General features: G+C 43.9%; 1 protein-coding gene across 1 annotated transcript; it reads left to right on the forward strand.

Annotated features, from left to right (window-relative positions):
- Positions 1 to 17,740: 17,740 nt before the first annotated feature.
- Positions 17,741 to 19,996, forward strand: LOC147973698 (uncharacterized). Its single transcript, XM_087522209.1, has one exon. The coding sequence runs from the start codon at positions 19,300 to 19,302 to the stop codon at positions 19,846 to 19,848; it is 549 nt and encodes a 182-aa protein (XP_087378335.1). The 5' UTR covers positions 17,741 to 19,299; the 3' UTR covers positions 19,849 to 19,996.
- The last annotated feature ends 117 nt before the right edge of the window (positions 19,997 to 20,113 follow it).

Genomic DNA, 20,113 nt, shown 5'->3' on the forward strand with positions numbered 1-20,113 from the left:
CGTCGCGCAACAATCCTAGCCACGACGAGCTCCACCACCGTGCGGTCCGGGAGCCGCGCCACAGTCCTCAACTAAACTAGGCTGCTCCACCTTGCCGTCACCAGCCCCTTCTCCGCCCACCTTCCCCTTCTTCTGACACGCAGATCTAGTTGAGGACTGCGGCAGATCTAGTTGCGCTGGTCGCCGCGCAACAACCCTAGGCACGACGAGCTCCACCATCGTGCGGTCCGGGAGCCACGCCGCAGCAGCGCACCCTCCAGCCACAGCCCTATGCGCAGACGTACATCGCCTCCCTCTGGCCCAGAACGCAATCTGACGCCGCAGTCCGCGCCCAGCGAGAGGCGGCAGCAAACCTCGCCTTCTCCGTGCGATGCTGCTGCTGCTGTAGGCGTCCCCACCCCCGTCCACTGCTCTCCCCCATCTGGTGTGCAACACCAACGTTTCCTCTCCTCTGACTCATTTTTTTGCAGCAGTGATTTCTCAATGTGTCCTCTGACTCGGTTCTTATTGCAGCAGTGATTTTGTTGGCGAAGGTGTCTAGAGATTTGTTGGTGAAGCTGGCACACAGGCAAGTGATTTCTCCAGTATCTACTTAGCTTCGCTGTGTTCTCAGTTGCTGATGCTTTGCTGTATCAACTCTGGGTGGCTAGTGATGGAAGCATGCAAATGATATCTACTTCTCTCATCTCGCTTGGTCCATTGGAGTACACAAGTATGGTTGAGATTCTCCTCAAAGTGCAGCTTCACATCTTGAATGCATATGATGTTAGATTGTTACAAGTATTGGGACTGAGTGTTTTTCTACGCTATTAATACTAAACCTAGCTATCGTGCAAATGATTCAAATCATCCTGAAATGAGTACAACCGATTCTGCTATAGTCTAACAGAGGTTATTGGCTTTTTCTTTTTGGTGTTGGACACACATAATTGCTACCAAATTACTAATAACTTGACTGACTAAAGATATTAAATTACTTAATTAGTGATATTAAATTTCTTAACTAGTGACATTAAACTTGCCTGACTAAAGGTATCAAATTTGGCCGGTTTCCTAGTGAATTAAGGCTATCATTTCAGATAGCGTACCAAACCTTTTGGCACTTTTTGGGACAACTTCATTGGTAAACCAGATTCACATCATCATATTTTTCTCATATTGACAGTTTCTTTGTAAAGTGAATTTGCTTGTCTTCTTTTCCAATCACCCTCGCTGCTTGTTTTTGCTTGTGGGATTCCCCTGTTAAGGTATTTGTTTTCCAAAGCTAATATTTATTTATGCTTCCAATTCCTAAGGTTAATTCCTTTGTTCCCAGTTTTTAAATGTGTGCAGCGTGAAACCAATGTTGATGACCTCATGGAAAACACTAGGAGATTATATTTATTTATTTATTTTTGCAAAACTGCATATGCCTACTTTGATGTTGATATCAGAAAATTTCAAACTATATTGCAATTTTTGTTTGCACATCCCATTGCCAATGATGCATTTATTCCTATCTGTATCCCACAGCTCTGAACCCCATGCCGATAGCTGCCCGTTTCATTTATTTTGGCATATCCATGGTTTGTTGCTTAATTCTTAACACTATTTTGCCTAGCTTATTCACTTGTTTTGCCTAATTTATAATATATAATTATTTTTGTAGTGCATCGTTGGTTATGACTCCAGCTCGCGCGCCCTCCGTGGATCAGGCATCAACGGTCGCAGTTCTGAGGACGCCACCTCCTCTGGTGCTCTGCATCCATCTTCCCCACTAAGGTGAGCATTGCGCCGTCGTTCTTCCTTTGTCTCCCCCGCGACAACTCAACTATTTTTGCGCATAATTGGGAGTGGATTGGACCTGTTAATTCTTTTGCTCCGTCATTGTTTCGGTAGGCAGATGCATTTTTTGTACAAAAATAATCCAGAGGTGTGGTTTTGGTCCTCTGGAGGCTTACAGTTCTTCCGACGCTGGACTATTGCTTTCAGATTAGCTTGTTACTTTAGCTGGGAATCAGAGATTTTACGGAAGTAATGGTGTTACTTCAATTGTAATACTGTGGAAGCATTTATATAGCTTTTTGTGCTTTTTGCATGTGTTGTGTCTGAGCCGGTGATTGCGAACTGTTTGTATTAGTTTTCTAGCTAGGTAGCACAGCCAAGGCGTCTTTTATGCAAATAAACTGTGTTTATTGCTTCATGTGTTTGTTAGGCAATTTAGTGTCATTTTTGTTAGGCAACATTGTGCTCCTAAATAGGCAGTTTAGCCTTTCGTTACAAATCTGGGTGTGCCTCATGTACTGCATTAGCCAAAAAAACTGCATGGTTATGCAAATATGGAGCATGCTGCATTATCCTAGATTAAATTATGGCATGCTATTCCATATTGTTTCATGTTTTCACAATAAAACTAGAACTAAGAACTAGTTAGCATTATGAAATGATATTGATACACATTAGGCATTAGTATAATTTTTCATTAGGCAAAATTACTTTTATGTCAGGTTAAGAGACATTTATGCATTAGGCAATGATATTGGTATATTCCTTATTCCATAACATAGTTCTATGTTATGGAAAAAAAATACTATTCTGCATAAGAAAAACCAATTTCTCCATCATGGATAGTACTTCACATAATCAGGTGAATAATACAGTTTTGCCTAATATGGACCTAGCAATTTTTTAGACAATATTCTAATAACCACCTGACATCAAGTAGAGTATTTCAATCCTTCATTAAGCAATTATAAGCTCCAAAATACAGTTCCACCATTAAGCAACGAATCTGTATAGTGTTGCATCAGGAAATAGTTAGATTTAGCATTTTAAGTTACATTACCTAGTAACTTAGAAATATATTATCAAGCATCTTATAGTTAGCTTTAGCATTTTTTATATTCATTATTATTGCTTAATCAAGAATACTATTTTTCCTAATCTAGAACCTACTATTGTCTAACACTTAGCACTATTATTGCCTATAATATGAAAAAGTAGCATTCGTAACTTTGATTTGTGTTTCAATGGACCCAACACTCCGCCTCATCCTTCATGCTTGGCTCTTCGGTTTTGTGGCGCAGGTGTGCGTGGTGAGCTGGGCGCTAGTCATGGATGGGGATGTTGCTATCGCTAGGGGCCGCACCGTGGGGTCTCGTCTTTGGTATATCGAGCACCAGCTCCGATAGCTGCACGTTCCACAGGCTACAACAGCTCGGCATGATGTTGTGCGGCGCTTAGCTTCCCATCACAGCCTCCCTCCCTGAGCATCTCTATCCTTTGCACTTCTCTCTTCGAGCACTTCATACACCCGTAAGCCCTATTCCATCTCCATCTAACTACCTCATTGCAAGATGCAATAGCTAGCTAGCTCATTCATGAACTATACTTGCATATTCAGAATTTATAAACTGCTTACATTACGAAGATAATATTGCCTAATTGCCTGAAAAAAATACATTCCACTATAACATTACCATATTTGCTTCATTTGAGCTTCTGATTTCTAAGCATACATGGAAACACTCGGTTGTCCAATTTGTACTCTGATTTTGGCATAACTTGCTTTTATTTCACTTGCAGGCTTCACCTTGACCAAATTCTGTCCTTTGCAGCCCCCCTATCGCACACCTTGGAATGGTGCTTCTGCCTTTTACAGCCCCTAAGACTGCAGATTTTAGGTGAGTCCTCAGCTGGACCTACATGTTTATGCATGGGAGGGGGCAGTAGGGGAGGTGTTGATTTGTTGGCAGCAACAAGGCATTCTAACCAGGCCAGTTCCTCACTATTACTCATTAAGATTAGTATTGCTATTTTTTGACACTGCAGTCTATACTCTTAATTTAGTGTGATTGCTCAATTCAAACTGAAATTATATAACTGAAATACTCACTGGCTGCAATTTCTACATGGTGGAAAGTTTGTTATGATGTCTTTTTATTGCTTTATTAAATCAGTTGCATGGCAACATGTACTTTTTCCTGATAGGCTCAATTGCGTCACATTTGACATGGTTATATACTAGATTTTCAACCATTAGGGATGATCTTGTTTTTAAGGGTCATTTGTTAGGCAATTTAAATGCCACTTATTAGGCAATAATGTTATTTTAAAATGGCAAATTAGCCTTTTTGTTGTAAATCTGGAAGTAGCTCATTAAGATGGTCCCTTGCATGCAACATGTGCTTCTATATCTTGACATGTAGGCAACAAACTTATGACAAATGTTTTTTTTTAACATGCAGGATGCCAAGATGCAGACTATGTACAGTCGAACAGAGAAACAAGATATGTGCCATGTATAGAGAAGAATGTGCAAACCTATGTTTTTCCTAGGGACTAGATGTACATGTTGTGCTTTTTTAAAAAAAAACTGCGGATGCAAATTTGCTTTTGCTAAATGCATTGTCTTTTTTATGAACATATACATGCAGTACCTAAAAGCATTTTTCTGAGACAGATTTGCCTTTTGTTCCTATAATTCGTGCTCGTATCTGGGCCTGGGCTCGCAAGCCGCGAGGGCGGGAAAATTTCTTGCTGCAAGCGCCAACATACAGCCTTAAATAGCATCTTGCCAAAAAAAGAGAATACAATAATGGTATTCTTACCTAAAACGGCAAGGCCGTACCGTAAGACTATAATACGGCCGGCCGTAAGTTAGCCAAGTCCCTAATGCCCTTGTTTTCTGTTTCGCTCTTTATTCCATCCGCAAAAACTTCTCCAAGTTACTTATGCATTTCACTAGCGGCGTATTGACAATCTTAAACTGCATCCTGGTATATGAAACAGTTAATTGAAATGCTTTACAATCTGTTTGTACTTGTAGCATATGGAATTTAATCGTGGTACATCCAAAGGCTCGTGTATCTTATGTATCGAAAGACTTGTGTATCATATGCAATTTAATCATGGTATATGCAAAAATCGCGAGTGTTGATGACCGACACCTAAACGCACCCCGGTGATCGTCAACCGTGGAAATCGCTCTGGGACCCCAAAACGGTGAGTAATAGTCCACGAAACGGCCAGAATCGGCCAAAACTGTGATTGTTGCTGACCGACACGTAAGCGCACCTTGGGGTTCAACAACCATGAAAATCGTTTCAGGACCCCAAAACGATGAGTAATAGTCCACGAAACGGGTCAGAATTGGCCAAAACTGTGAATGTTGACGACGGACACGTAAACGCATCCCAGGGATCGTCAATCGTGGAAATCGCTCTGGGACCCCAGAACGGTAAGTAATAGTGCACGAAACGGACCAGAATCGACAAAAATTGCGAGTGTTGATGACCTACAGGTAAACGCACCCCGGGGTTCGTTAATCGTGGAAATCCCTCCCGGCCCCCAAAAAAGTGAGTAATAGTCCATGAAACGGGCCAGAATCGGCCAAAACTGCGAGTGTTGATGACCGACACCTAAGCACACCTTAGGGTTCAAAAACTATGGAAATCGTTTCGGGACACCAAAACGGTGAGTAACGGTCCACGAAACGGCTCAGAATTGGCCAAAACTGTGGGTGTTGACGACGGACACATAAACGCACCCCGGGGATCGCCAATCGTGGAAATCGCTCTGGGACCCCAAAACGGTGAGTAATAGTGCACGAAACAGACCAGAATAAAAAAACCGCTAGTGTGATGACCTACACATAAACGCATCCCGGGGTTCGTTAATCGTGGAAATTACTCCGGGACCCCAAAACAGTGAGTAATAGTCCAAGAATCGGGCCAGAATCGGCTAAAACTATGATTGTTGCTGGCCGACACGTAAGCGCACCTTGGGGTTCAACAACCATGGAAATCGTTTCGGGACCCAAAAACAGTGAGTAATAGTCCACAAACAGCTCAGAATTGGCCAAAACTGTGAGTGTTGACGACGGTCACGTAAACGCATCCCAGGGATCGTCAATCGTGGAAATCGCTCTGGGACCCCAGAACGGTAAGTAATAGTGCACGAAACGGACCAGAATCGACAAAAACTACAAGTGTTGATGACCGACAGGTAAACGCACCCCGGGGTTCGTTAATCGTGGAAATCCCTCCGGGACCCCCAAAAAGTGAGTAATAATCCATTAAACGGACCAGAATCTACAAAAATTGCGAGTGTTGATGACCGACAGGTAAACGCACCCCGGGGTTCGTTAATCGTGGAAATCCCTCTCGGCCCCCCAAAAAGTGAGTAATAGTCCACGAAACGGGCCAGAATCGGCCAAAACTGCGAGTGTTGATGACCGACACCTAAGCACACCTTAGGGTTCAAAAACTATGGAAATCGTTTCGGGACACCAAAACGGTGAGTAACAGTCCACGAACGGCTCAGAATTGGCCAAAACTGTGGGTGTTGACGACGGACACGTAAACACACCCCGGGGATCGTCAATCGTGGAAATCGCTCTGGGACCCCAAAACGGTGAGTAATAGTGCACGAAACGGACCAGAATCGAAAAAACCGCTAGTGTTGATGACCTACACGTAAATGCACCCCGGGGTTCGTTAATCGTGGAAATCACTCCGGGACCCCAAAACGGTGAGTCCAAGAATCGGGCCAGAATCGGCCAAAACTGTGATTGTTGCTGACCGACACGTAAGCGCACCTTGGGGTTCAACAACTATGGAAATCGCTTTGGGACCCCAAAACGGTGAGTAATAGTCCACAAAACGGACCAGAATCGGCCAAAATTGTGAGTGTTGATGACCGACACGTAAATGCACCCCGGTGATCGTCAACCGTGGAAATCGCTCTGGACCCCCAAAAGGTGAGTAATAGTCCACGAAACGGACCAGAATCGGCCAAAACTGTGAGTGTTGGTGACCGACACGTAAACGCACCCCGGGGATCGTCAGCCGTGGAAATCGCTCCGAAACCCCAAAACAGTGAGTAATAGTCCACGAAACGGGCCAGAATCGGCCAAAACTGTGATTGTTGCTGACCGACACGTAAGCGCACCTTGGGGTTCAACAACCATGGAAATCGTTTCGGGACCCCAAAACGGTGAGTAATAGTCCACGAAACGGGTCAGAATTGGCCAAAACTGTGAGTGTTGACGACGGACACGTAAACGCATCCCAGGGATCGTCAATCGTGGAAATCGCTCTGGGACCCCAGAACGGTAAGTAATAGTGCACGAAACGGACCAGAATCGACAAAAATTGCGAGTGTTGATGACCGACAGGTAAACGCACCCCGGGGTTCGTTAATCGTGGAAATCCCTCCCGACCCCCAAAAAAGTGAGTAATAGTCCACGAAACGGGCCAGAATCGGCCAAAACTGCGAGTGTTGATGACCGACACCTAAGCACACCTTAGGGTTCAAAAACTATGGAAATCGTTTCGGGACACCAAAACGGTGAGTAACAGTCCACGAAACGGCTCAGAATAGGCCAAAACTGTGGGTGTTGACGACGGACACGTAAACGCACCCCGGGGATCGTCAATCGTGGAAATCGCTCTGGGACCCCAAAACGGTGAGTAATAGTGCATGAAACGGACCAGAATTGGCCAAAACTGTGAGTGTTGATGACCTACACGTAAACGCACCCCGGGGTTTGTTAATCGTGGAAATCACTCCGGGACCCCAAAACAGTGAGTAATAGTCCAAGAATCGGGCCAGAATCGGCCCAAACTGTGATTGTTGCTGACCGACACGTAAGCGCACCTTGGGGTTCAACAACCATGGAAATCGCTTTGGGACCCCAAAACGGTGAGTAATAGCCCATGAAACGGACCAGAATCGGCCAAAATTGTGAGTGTTGATGACCGACACGTAAACGCACCCCGGTGATCGTCAACCGTGGAAATCGCTCTGGGACCCCAAAACGGTGAGTAATAGTCCACGAAACGGACCAGAATCGGCCAAACTTGTGAGTGTTGATGACCGACACGTAAACGCACCCCGGGGATCGCCAGCCGTGGAAATCGCTCCGAGACCCCAAAACAGTGAGTAAGTCCACAAAACAGGCCAGAATCGGCCAAAACTGTGATTGTTGCTGACCGACACGTAAGCGCACCTTGGGGTTCAACAACCATGGAAATCGTTTCGGTACCCCAAAACGGTGAGTAAGTCCACGAAACGGGTCAGAATTGGCCAAAACTGTGAGTGTTGACAACGGACACGTAAACGCATCCCAGGGATCGTCAATCGTGGAAATCGCTCTGGGACCCCAGAACGGTAAGTAATAGTGCACGAAACGGACCAGAATCGACAAAAATTGCGAGTGTTGATGACCAACAAGTAAACGCACCCCTGGGTTCGTTAATCATGGAAATCCCTCCCGCCCCCCAAAAAGTGAGTAATAGTCTACGAAACGGGCTAGAATCGGCCAAAACTGCGAGTGTTGATGACCGACACCTAAGCACACCTTAGGGTTCAAAATTTTTGGAAATCGTTTCGGGACACCAAAACGGTGAGTAACAGTCCACGAAACGGCTCAGAATTGGCCAAAACTGTGGGTGTTGACTACGGACACGTAAACGCACCCCGGGGATCGTCAATCGTGGAAATCGCTCAGGGACCCCAATATGGTGAGTAATAGTGCACGAAACGGACCAGAATCGAAAAAAACCGCTAGTGTTGATGACCAACACGTAAACGCACCCCGGGGTTCGTTAATCGTGGAAATCACTCCGGGACCCCAAAACAGTGAGTAATAGTCCAAGAATCGGGCCAGAATCGGCCAAAACTGTGATTGTTGCCGACCGACACGTAAGCGCACCTTGGGGTTCTTCAAAAACCATGGAAATCGTTTCGGGACCCCAAAACAGTGAGTAATAGTCCACGAAACAGGTCAGAATTGGCCAAAACAGTTAGTGTTGACGACGGACACGTAAACGCATCGGCACAACTCTCGTGTGATCGCGGCTGTGCGCGGCTAGGCCAAACTGAGTGAAGGCGGCCATTTTTGTATGACGGAAAGTTGAGTGAAAATTTGATACGGATTCACATCAGAACTCATGTAACGCAAGTGATTTCTTCTAATTATTTTGTGCAAATATCTTATGATCTTCTTTTTTCTGTGTTATCATTGGCTAGTTTACAACGATCAAAGTCCCTTCCCCTGTCGTGCTTCCACTATCTTCTGTAAGAACCTTGAATTACTTTATTTCATGGTTTGGGATCACAAAGTAGTCTTTAATTTAGTTTGTCCATTTATAGTGTTGATGCATCTAGCTACTTGTTCCTTTCTTGTGTTGTAAAATGAAATAGCATTCTTCTTATCATTGAATTCTTCAAGATATTTAATAATGTGATCTAAAACTTATAGTTTTGTTCTGTTATGAAGAGTTGGGAGTTTTAGGGATAAAATCAGTCACACTACTCCAAACAGGCGAAAAGAGAAATCAATTAGCATGTAACATCTCATCATGCTCCTCTCAATGAAATAAGTAGCATGTATAGAATATCTCCTCATACTCTTCTCAGTGAATTAACTTTAGATTTGACAGTAGTTTCTGTTGAACATTTGTTCAACTTCTTTGTTTCTTTTTAGTGCAAACTGTAATAGAGGAGTATATCACACAAATTCTATGTGGGAAGAGGTATTTACAATTGAAAATATCAAGGCAATTTACTAACAGCATCATTACTTGCCTTATTATGACTGTACAATTTCACACACATATCTTCTATATTGAATCACAACCGATTGAAAAAAAAGGAATGTCAACTCAGCAACACCTCACACAACATGACAAATTTCATTAGCAACATCGAACCAATTTCAAGGCAATGAATAAACAGGGCATGCCGTGTCACCGCGCGGCATAGCTAGTACTTAGCCAGAGCACAAAGCACGGCTCGTCCCGTCACTCGCTAGAACTGCTATACTCTTTTTTTACCGCCCACAAGCAACGTAGTAGGTAGCACCCCTAGAGAAACAAGCAACGTAGTAGGTACGCTTCACTTAGACCCCCCCTTTTTTCTCTCTTTTTATTTATTTCTATACTTACTATGAAAATATCTATTCAATTTTTTTAGTTTTTGCTTTTATTTATTTCATTTCACTGTTTTTAAAACATAACATTTTTTCATTTCACTATCTTTTTTTAATCTATGTACAATTGTTTTCAAATTTATGGATATTTGAATTCTTGAATCTTTTTTAAAATCCATCCACTGTTTTGTAAAATTTTGAAATTCTTCAACATTGATTCCTAATTCGGGATTTTTTCAAATTCGTCAACACTTTTTTGAATTCACGACCATATTTATTATCATTTTTATTTCATGAACATTTTTTAAATTTAAGAATTTTTTAAATATATAAAAGAGATTAAATTCTTATTTTTATTAAATGAGTAGTTGTGGACTTTTCACTGGCTACCCAGCAGGGAGTGAGAGAAGCGCTAGATAGATCGAGTGACTAAGCAAAGTCTTACTGAGCCAGGCCTAACCAGCGCGAGCACAAGGACCAGCTCCAATTTGCTGCCGCCTGACACACTGAAGAGGAGGTCTCATATGCTAATCCAGAAACAAGAATCACGGGAGAACCCGGCCTCCTCAGAGTTTAGCAACATCCGGTCGTCCGTTACGTTTGCTTGATGCGATTGCGACCGTCAGATCTTGCGCGTGGACGATCTGGGTCGTCGGATCAAAGAAGGCGCTGTAGCAATGAATAGTTACCTCTCGTTCGTGCCATCGCTTGTAATTCCAGTCGAGGGCATTTTCATCATTTCATCAGTTGGCGTATAAAAGGAAGCGGCTCCAGCGGAGACCTAGCTGCCTGCCTCCTCCCGCACTCGTGCCCCCTCTACTCTTCCCAGCCGCGCCTCCCCATCCCCTTCCTCCTGCCCCCACTCCCCCGCCGCCGCCATCTCTGCCTCCTCCCCTCCGGCCGCCACCTCTGGCTCATCCCCTCTCACCCACTCATCCTTGTTCTCCCGCTTCCCATCCCCATCGTGCCTCCCTACTCCTCCTCATGGAATCGAAAGCGGCCCTCCCTTGTGCTAGCCACTCACGGCCATGAAGGGCAGCGAAGCCAGGAGCGACTGCGGTGGGTTTATGCGGATGCGACTATGGCTCCCCTGGTGCTCCTCTCGTGCTCCCTCTTCTCATTGACGGCTTCTTGGATCCGTCCTCTTCACCCAGGTAACATGGCCAGCGGCGGCGGAGGTGGATGTGGGGATCATGAACACCACCCTGTAGAGAGGATCGACAATGGCATGGGGTGGTTGCTCCGGCTGTTGCCGTTGCTTGGGGCTCAGGGTCGGTGTCCGCATGCTGATCTTGGCACCCCTGGCCGTCCTGTGCAAACCCTAGGCTCCTAGCGTGGATTGGTGGCGGCGGCGCAGGGAGGAGGTGCGGATTGGGACGGGATGGGGGTGAAGGGGAGGCTGCACATGGTGAGGCATGGCAAAGACCTCATCCTCTCCATACTCCAGCTTCCATTGCACACTGGTAGCCTCTTCTTTATTCCTCTTATCTCTATTTTACTTTGCGCTTACTCTGTTGTGCTTGATAGCGTGATACTTGCATTGAACATCAATGAATAGCACTATGGCAGCAAGGAGTAGCAGCAGTAGGTTTGCTCGATCACAATTGCAAATTTCTTTGTTATTTTGTAATGTTAAGCAATGAATCTTTTGGATGACCTTAGTAATTTCAGAATCTGCAGTGCCATATTTAGTTTTACTTTGTTTACAGTCCGTGTGTGTGTGAGTGTGATGCCATGGTTTCCTTTTGTTACCAGATTGGAATTGGCCTCAAGAATGATGTAGAATTAATAGTTGGCTGTTCTAGTTGTTGTTAATGCCAGTTCCAAATATATATGTCGTTGGTCTAGCTATTTGCGTTATGGTGGCATACTTTTGTATTTATTTTTATTTGCAATGCTGCCCATTGGATGGTAGTGATGCATTATCCAATTTTGGTATATTTAATGTCAACATATTTTTATTTATAATGCCATTTTTCTAGAATCTTCGCTGAACATAGAAATAAGACACCGGTAGAATTTCATCATATTTCCAATTTTGAATGCATATATAAAGAAGACTTATTTGTTCACATAACTCTCAAATGTTTGGGTTATTCAATCGGTTTCAAGTAAGTATGTGCAGTAATTGTGTTTCTTGCACTGTGCTTGGCGTTCAGATATTTTGTTGTTATGCCCTTCCAGAGTTATTTATCCATGTCGTTGACCGCCTCTGTTATGATTGTTCTTTAACAAAGTGGTCACATTCCACAGGAAGAAGAAACCTTAGTACTACGAAGTTCCCGCCAAGAGCAACTACGACTTTAAGAAGCCCTTCCTTTACCTTGAATGGAAGATGGTTCGGTAATTGTCTCCCTCCCACATTGCTTTATTTTTCCTGACCTCACATCGTATATGCCTCATAGGCTTTTATATTGATTATTGCTTAATGTCTTCAGCAGTGACAATGATGCCAACATTCATTTCATTGAACCAGAGGCCCTTAATCACACATCTCACACCAGCTGGTTCAAGGTGGTGGTTAGGGTTTGGTGCTAGGGTCATTGCCGGGTGCATGGCTGTTGTTCCTTTGGAATTGGACAACCTACCTCGTGGGTATCCATCTCAGGTGCTCTTCTTCGCCGTCCACTCGATGTACTTCATGCCCTGCAGTTAGCAATCTTTCTATCTTTTTAGGAGTCTTGATGTGTTATTTTCTTCGAAATGGATGATTTGTTTATGCGTGTTTGACAATCTTCTTTGAAATGTATGACTGGCTGCTTATTAGATTGGATTATACATAGTTTATTCTCTGCTTTGAGCTGTATTAGTGCCTCGCTAAAATAAAGGAGATGGACCTATTGTGGTCTTGAGTGATTATTGTTGGGTTAAGAGCGTGTGTTATGTTTTTTCTCCCGTTGCAATGCACGGGCTTTTTTAGCTATATTGCTAAAATAGTAATTAAGTGCAAATATACAAAGGCTGTTCAAGCTGCTCTTATCACACCTCCACCATCACGTTTTGGATCTAGTTCAGAACACAAGAGAAGGAACTATGGTCTGATGATGATGAGGGCAAGACACAACCAGAGGTCGGGGTAGCATTATCTTTGCCCAAGAGAAGGAGATGGTGATTGGCTCACGGATAAACCTTAATTGACTACAGCAAATCATTGTTTTGAGCAAAACGTTGCAATTAATGGGAGAGGGTAAGAAAACGCATCCAGAGGAGCTTCTCGCACTCTACAGCCTGCATATGCAAGAAGATTCTATGTGAGAAAAAAGATGCGCACTGACCGACCCTTGTGCCAAAAGATGCTATGTTAGTAGTGTTGGAAATATGCCCTAGAGGCAATAATAAAAGCATTATTATTATATTTCCTTGTTCATGATAATTGTCTTTATTCATGCTATAATTGTGTTATCCGGAAATCGTAATACATGTGTGAATAACAGACACCAACATGTCCCTAGTAAGCCTCTAGTTGACTAGCTCGTTGATCAACAGATAGTCATGGTTTCCTGACTATGGACATTGGATGTCATTGATCACGAGATCACATCATTAGGAGAATGATGTGATGGACAAGACCCAATCCTAAACATAGCACAAGATCGTATAGTTCGTTTGCTAGAGTTTTCCAATGTCAAAGTATCTTTTCCTTAGACCATGAGATCGTGTAACTCCTGGATACCGTAGGAGTGCTTTGGGTATGCCAAACGTCACAACGTAACTGGGTGACTATAAAGGTAGACTACGGGTATCTCCGAAAGTGTCTGTTGGGTTGACATGGATCAAGACTGGGATTTGTCACTCCGTATGACGGAGAGGTATCACTGGGCCCACTCGGTAATGCATCATCATAATGAGCTCAAAGTGACCAAGTGTCTGGTCACGGGATCATGCATTACGGTACGAGTAAAGTGACTTGCCGGTAACGAGATTGAACGAGGTATTGGGATACCGACGATTGAATCTCGGGCAAGTAACATATCGATTGACAAAGGGAATTGCATACGGGGTTGATTGAATCCTCGACATCGTGGTTCATCCGATGAGATCATCGTGGAGCATGTGGGAGCCAACATGGGTATCCAGATCCCGCTGTTGGTTATTGACCGGAGAGTCGTCTCGGTCATGTCTGCTTGTCTCCCGAACCCGTAGGGTCTACACACTTAAGGTTCGGTGACGCTAGGGTTGTGAAGATATGTATATGCAGTAACCCGAATATTGTTCGGAGTCCCGGATGAGATCCCGGACGTCACGAGGAGTTCCGGAATGGTTCGGAGGCAAATAATTATATATAGGAAGTGTTGTTTCGGCCATCGGGACAAGTTTCGGGGTCACCGGTATTGTACCGGGACCACCGGAAGGGTCTCGGGGGTCCACCGGGTGGGGCCACCTATCCCGGAGGGCCCCATGGGCTGAAGTAGGAGGGAACCCAGCCCATAGTGGGCTGGGGCGCCACCCCCCTAGGGCCCATGCGGCTAGGGTTGAGGGGAAACCCTAGAGGGGGCGCCCCCTTGCTTGGGGGGCAAGCCCCCCACCCTAGGCCGCCGCCCCCCTAGTAGATCTCATCTACTAGGGCCGGCGCCCCCCCTTGGCACCCCTATATATAGTGGGGGAGAGGAGGGACTTCATACCCCAGCCCCTGGCGCCTCCCTCCCCCCCGTTACGTCTCTCCCTCTCGTAGTATAGGCGAAGCCCTACTACTGTGACGCCCTGCATCCACCACCACGCCGTCGTGCTGCTGGATCTTCATCAACCTCTCCTTCCCCTTGCTGGATCAAGTAGGAGGAGACGTTTCCCGTCCCGTACGTGTGTTGAACGCGGAGGTGCCGTCCGTTCGACGCTTGGTCATCGGTGATTTGGATCACGTCGTGTACGACTACATCATCATCGTTCTTTGAACGCTTCCGCACGCGATCTACAAAGGTATGTAGATGCATCTGATGACTCGTTGCTAGATGAACTCCTAGATGGATCTTGGTGAAACGAGTAGGAAATTTTTTGTTTTCTGCAACGTTCCCCAACAGTGGTATCAGAGCTAGGTCTATGCGTAGTTCTTCTTGCGCGAGTAGAACACAATTTGTTGTGGGCGTAGATTTGTCAACTTTCTTGCCGCTACTAGTCTTTTCTTGCTTCAGCGGTATTGTGGGATGAAGCGGCCCGGACCAACCTTACACGTACGCTTACGTGAGACCGGTTCCACCGACTAACATGCACTAGTTGCATAAGGTGGCTGGCGGGTGTCTGTCTCTCCCACTTTAGTTGGAGCGGATTCGATGAACAGGGTCCTTATGAAGGGTAAATAGAAGTTGACAAATCACGTTGTGGCTTTAACGTAGGTAAGAAGACGTTCTTGCTAGAACCCTAATTCAGCCACGTAAAACTTGCAAACAACAATTAGAGGACGTCTAACTTGTTTTTGCAGCAAGTGGTTCGTGATATGATATGGCCAAAGTTGTGATGAATGATGAATGATCTATATGTGATGTATGAGATGTTCATGCTATTGTAATAGGAATCACGACTTGCATGTCGATGAGTATGACAACCGGCAGGAGCCATAGGAGTTGTCCTTATTCTTTTATATGACCTGCGTGTCATTGAGAAACGCCATGTAAATTACTTTACTTTATTGCTAAACGCGTTAGCCATAGTAGTAGAAGTAATAGTTGGCGAGCAACTTCATGGAGATCATGATGATGGAGATCATGATGATGGAGATCATGGTGTCAAGCCGGTGACAAGATGATCATGGAGCCCCAAGATGAAGATCAAAGGAGCTATGTGATATTGGCCATATCATGTCACGTTTATCATATGATTGCATGTGATGTTTATCATGTTTTGCATCTTGTTTATATAGTGGGGGAGAGGAGGGACTTCATACCCCAGCCCCTGGCGCCTCCCTCCCCCCCGTTACGTCTCTCCCTCTTGTAGCATAGGCGAAGCCCTGCTACTGTGACGCCCTGCATCCACCACCACGCCGTCGTGCTGCTGGATCTTCATCAACCTCTCCTCCCCCCTTGCTGGATCAAGAAGGAGGAGACGTCTCCCGTCCCGTACGTGTGTTGAACGCGGAGGTGCCGTCCGTTCGGCGCTTGGTCATCGGTGATTTGGATCACGTCGAGTACGACTACATCATCACCGTTCTTTTGAACGCTTCCGTGCGCGATCTACAAAGGTATGTAGATGCATCCAATGACTCGTTGCTAGATGAACTCCTAGATGATCTTGGTGAAACGAGTAGGAAATTTTTTGTTTTCTGCAACTTTCCCCAACAAGTAGCGTTAAATCTATTGTTCTGAAAGATTCCTTTGTTAATCTATCAACATCAAAGTGTAAGGCTGCCAAAAATTTAGTGTTAGAGAAACTACTAACGAGGATGAAAGACGAGTACATCAAGGTCTTTGGTTACGAGGTAGAACTAGTAAGAAGCAATCCCGGGAGTACAATTCTTGTTGGCTTGAACCCTGAGAACAGAGGGCAAAGTGTTTTCCAAAGGTTACATGTGTGTTCAACGCTATGAAACATGGGGAAAAATATTTCATCATGTAATAAAAATATTCTAAAATATCCATTCAGAATTTTTGGGTTTTCCTTTTACTTTTTTCATTTCAATTTTTTAAAAGTGAACATATCTTAATTCCCTCTCTATTTTAAATACATGTTCATTTACTAAATGCAAGAACATTGTTTAAATTCGTGAATATTATACCAAATACATTAACAAATTTTGAAATTCATTATGTTTTAAAACAATCATCAAGTTCTTTCAAATGCATGAACATTTTTCATATTCATGAATATTTTTAGCTATTTTGTTTTTTCAAAACAAATCATGCACATTTTTGTAAATTGCCAACATGTCTTTGGAAATCGAAAATATTATAAACTTTCGGAATTTTTTATTTCGAGAATATATTTTAAGTAAAATAATTATCTAAATAAAAGAAACAAGAAACAACGATTTATTAGACCGCTTGTTGTAGGCTTTCTACTCGCCACTGAGCGAGGGAAACAGTAGACCTTTCAACCGGGTGAGCGAAGCCTTACTGGGCCTAGCCTGAGCTAGTGTCATCAGGAGCGGTAGCTCCTTTTTTCCCTCATATTTTATTTATTTAAAAATGTTCTAAAGAATCTTGTTTCATCTCGTATGTGTCCGAAACTATTATTATTTTACTTATTCTAATACAATTACATTATTTAAATGTTCTAAAATATCTATTGGTTTTTATCGGTTAGTCTTTTTTGTTTTTTCATTTACTTTTTTGTATCAATTTCTTAAATTTATGTATATGTCTTCATTTTTATCTGCATTTAATTTTAAAATTCATATTTTTTAAAAAATTTGTGATCGTTTTTTCTAATACATGAACGATTTTTAAATTTTTATTTTAAAATTTGTGACTTTCTTTCAAATGCGTTAACATTTTCAAATTCATGAATATTTTTTCCCAATTCGTGATTTTTTTTCGGGTTTAGAATATATTCTGAAACTGCCGACATTTTTTTGGATTTACAAAATTTTCAAAATGTTATGAATTTCCTTCTTTCATGAACATTTTTGAAATATAATGATTTTCTAAATCTGTTAAAAAATATTAAACTGGTAATTACTGGCTTTTAAATAGCTAGTGATCCAGATGATTGAGGGAAGCGCTAGACCTTCGAAGTGACTGAGCGAAGCGTTAGTGGGTTGCTGCCGAGCTAGTGTGAGCACGAGCGCCATCTCTGATTTCTTGTGCCTGGACCAAGCCTGGCCAAATGGGCCGGCCCGGCCCGGCACGGCACGGCCTGGGTTAAACGGGCCAGGCACGGCTCTGTGCTTTTTACCCCCGAACCCCTCTTGCCCTCGCCCGCCTCCGTTTCTCCCCCGCACTCCATCGCCTCGCCGCCGTTACCCGCAACCTGTCTATCGACCCAATCAGCATCACCCGACGCCTCGTCCTCTCCAGATCTTACGCCCGCCCGCCCGCACTTGTACATCCCGATCAGCTTGGAGTTCCGATTGGTTGGTAGGCGCGGCGCTGGTTCGTAGGTCTCGGATCCAGCCAGCGTGGTCTCCCTCCGGAGTTGCTCGTTCCGATTGTGGTTGGTAGGCGCTTAGGGTTCATAGGTCTCGGATCCAGCGCCGTCTTGTATCCTTTCCTGCCTGGCTTTGAGTATTCATTCGTATGAGGAACCCTACCTCGACTAGGATAGTAGGATTTAATTAGTTAGGGTTTGTTTGTTTGGTAACACCACCTAGCTAGGGTTCGATTATCCGTAATAAGGAATCAATCTGACGTTTTAGTTAGGGTTTGCTTGGTTGGCTGTGGTCAGATTTTGGTTTCTCAAATGGTGTATGAATTCTTCAACTGTGCCTGTCGCGATTTTGGGCGGAAATTGATGATTTCGGGGGCGAAATCCGAGGGATTTTGTGGATGAAAGATGGGGAAACTTGGGGAAATGCTAGATCCACTCGAAACCAAGCAAATCCATGGATCAAAATCAACAAAACTTCATCATGCCAACAAATCACAAAAAAAAATTGGGGCTATTTTTGGTGGGGAAGTTTCAAATTAGGACGAAAAACAACAAAATCAAGCTAGAAAACGAATATTAATTTGGATGGAATTCATGCTATGTTGTTCGATTTCAGTTTATGCCAGAATGTTAAATTTTTTGTTTTATCAACTGTGTTTGAGCGTAGTAGATTTGTTGCATATTCATGTTCTAGCTCTGTTTGGATAGGTAACAATATTTTTTGGGATCCTAAAATATTTATGCACAGGCAGCACTTAACCTGTAGTCATATGCGCTGCTTTCCAGCTCTGTTGTTTGGAAGTTTATTTATTTTATGTGATACTAATATTTGCCAATGATGATGTATCTTTTGCCAACCAACCAATCTCTAGTCTTCTTCTTGAGGAGTTCTGTAAATGCTGGTTTGGTTTTCTGTCCTCACTATGCCCTTGCACATGGGATGCAATTTTTTATTTCCCAGCTGTTTAGTTTTTGTTTCCTTGATGGTGAGGCATTAATTCTGGAGATGCAATTTTCTTGCTCACAATAATACAATGAATGATGGCATCTCTATGGTACTTTGAACCAAATTATATATATTCCCTCTGTTAATTATTTTTCTGTTTTGGGTGATTGAGTGTATTCATTCATTTTGTTTAGTTGCCTATCAGTATAGTACATGGTTGAATTGCTGCTTTCACTTCATATTAATAACTATTCTGTCGCACAAAGCAAATATATACATGCTGTCCTAACTAATTAAGTAGAAGCTTGGATTGGTGCTGTATGGTCTCTTCCTGGCATTAAATTCTCCTCTGTTTCTGCTGTCTGTACCAGGTAGCAGCAACCAACTGTTCTGCTGCTGCAGTCTTCTTCGCCGCCAAAAGGAAAAGATGCTCTATGAAATCCACTCCCATGCCCAAATCCAAGCCCTGCAGGCCCGCTCCGATGAGCTGGGCCACTCCAATGAGCACATGGATGTGAAGCTTGTCTCTCTGGAGTCGGTGCGCATAGCGCGCGAGTCGTATGCACTCCTCTGGCCGCTGACCAAGGAGCCGATGTCCTGGGCATGCCCGGAGCTGGATTCCCTCTCGGTGGTGGCAACCTTGTCGCTGGAAATCCAAAAGCTCGAGCATGATGTGTTACCCCGGCTCATGGTTCAGGAGTCCAAGCTGGAACGGGGCTTCCTGGAAGCCCTCCTAGTCATGCAGAACTCAGCAACTAAGCTCTTACATCTGGCGAAGTGCTTTAAGGAAGCCTTGGGCGTATTGCAGGATCTGGTCTCATGCCGAGCCGAAGATGTGAGCATAATGTTAGATGATATTGTTCTTCATGTACTCCGAGGCAACATTTTCTGGCTTCGGGCGCGTCTCCCGGTGCTGGCCCGGCTGGTCACCATTATGTTGGAGACCCCGGTTCGTTTCTGTGATTCTGGTGAGTAGACTTATCAGCCAGCTCGAGGCTGTTGTGTTGGGGCGTGGCAAACAGTTTAGAATCAAATGTTGCGATGTATTTCTTGGACCCTCCTTTATGTTTGGATGTGTTATTAATGGATTTTAAATGATATGTATCTTGGGTAGTGTTTTCTCATTCTGTGCTAGTAGGGTACAACTTGCAATTACTTCAGTTTTTTTTTTTTGAGAAACATCCATTCTGTGTTTTACTGTACAGTCACATGGAGGTATTCGCTAAAAGAAATATATGCCA

This window comes from Triticum urartu, chromosome 5A (assembly GCF_056163025.1).
Source record: "Triticum urartu cultivar PI428250 chromosome 5A, HENAU_Tu73, whole genome shotgun sequence".
Lineage (NCBI taxonomy): Eukaryota > Viridiplantae > Streptophyta > Magnoliopsida > Poales > Poaceae > Triticum > Triticum urartu.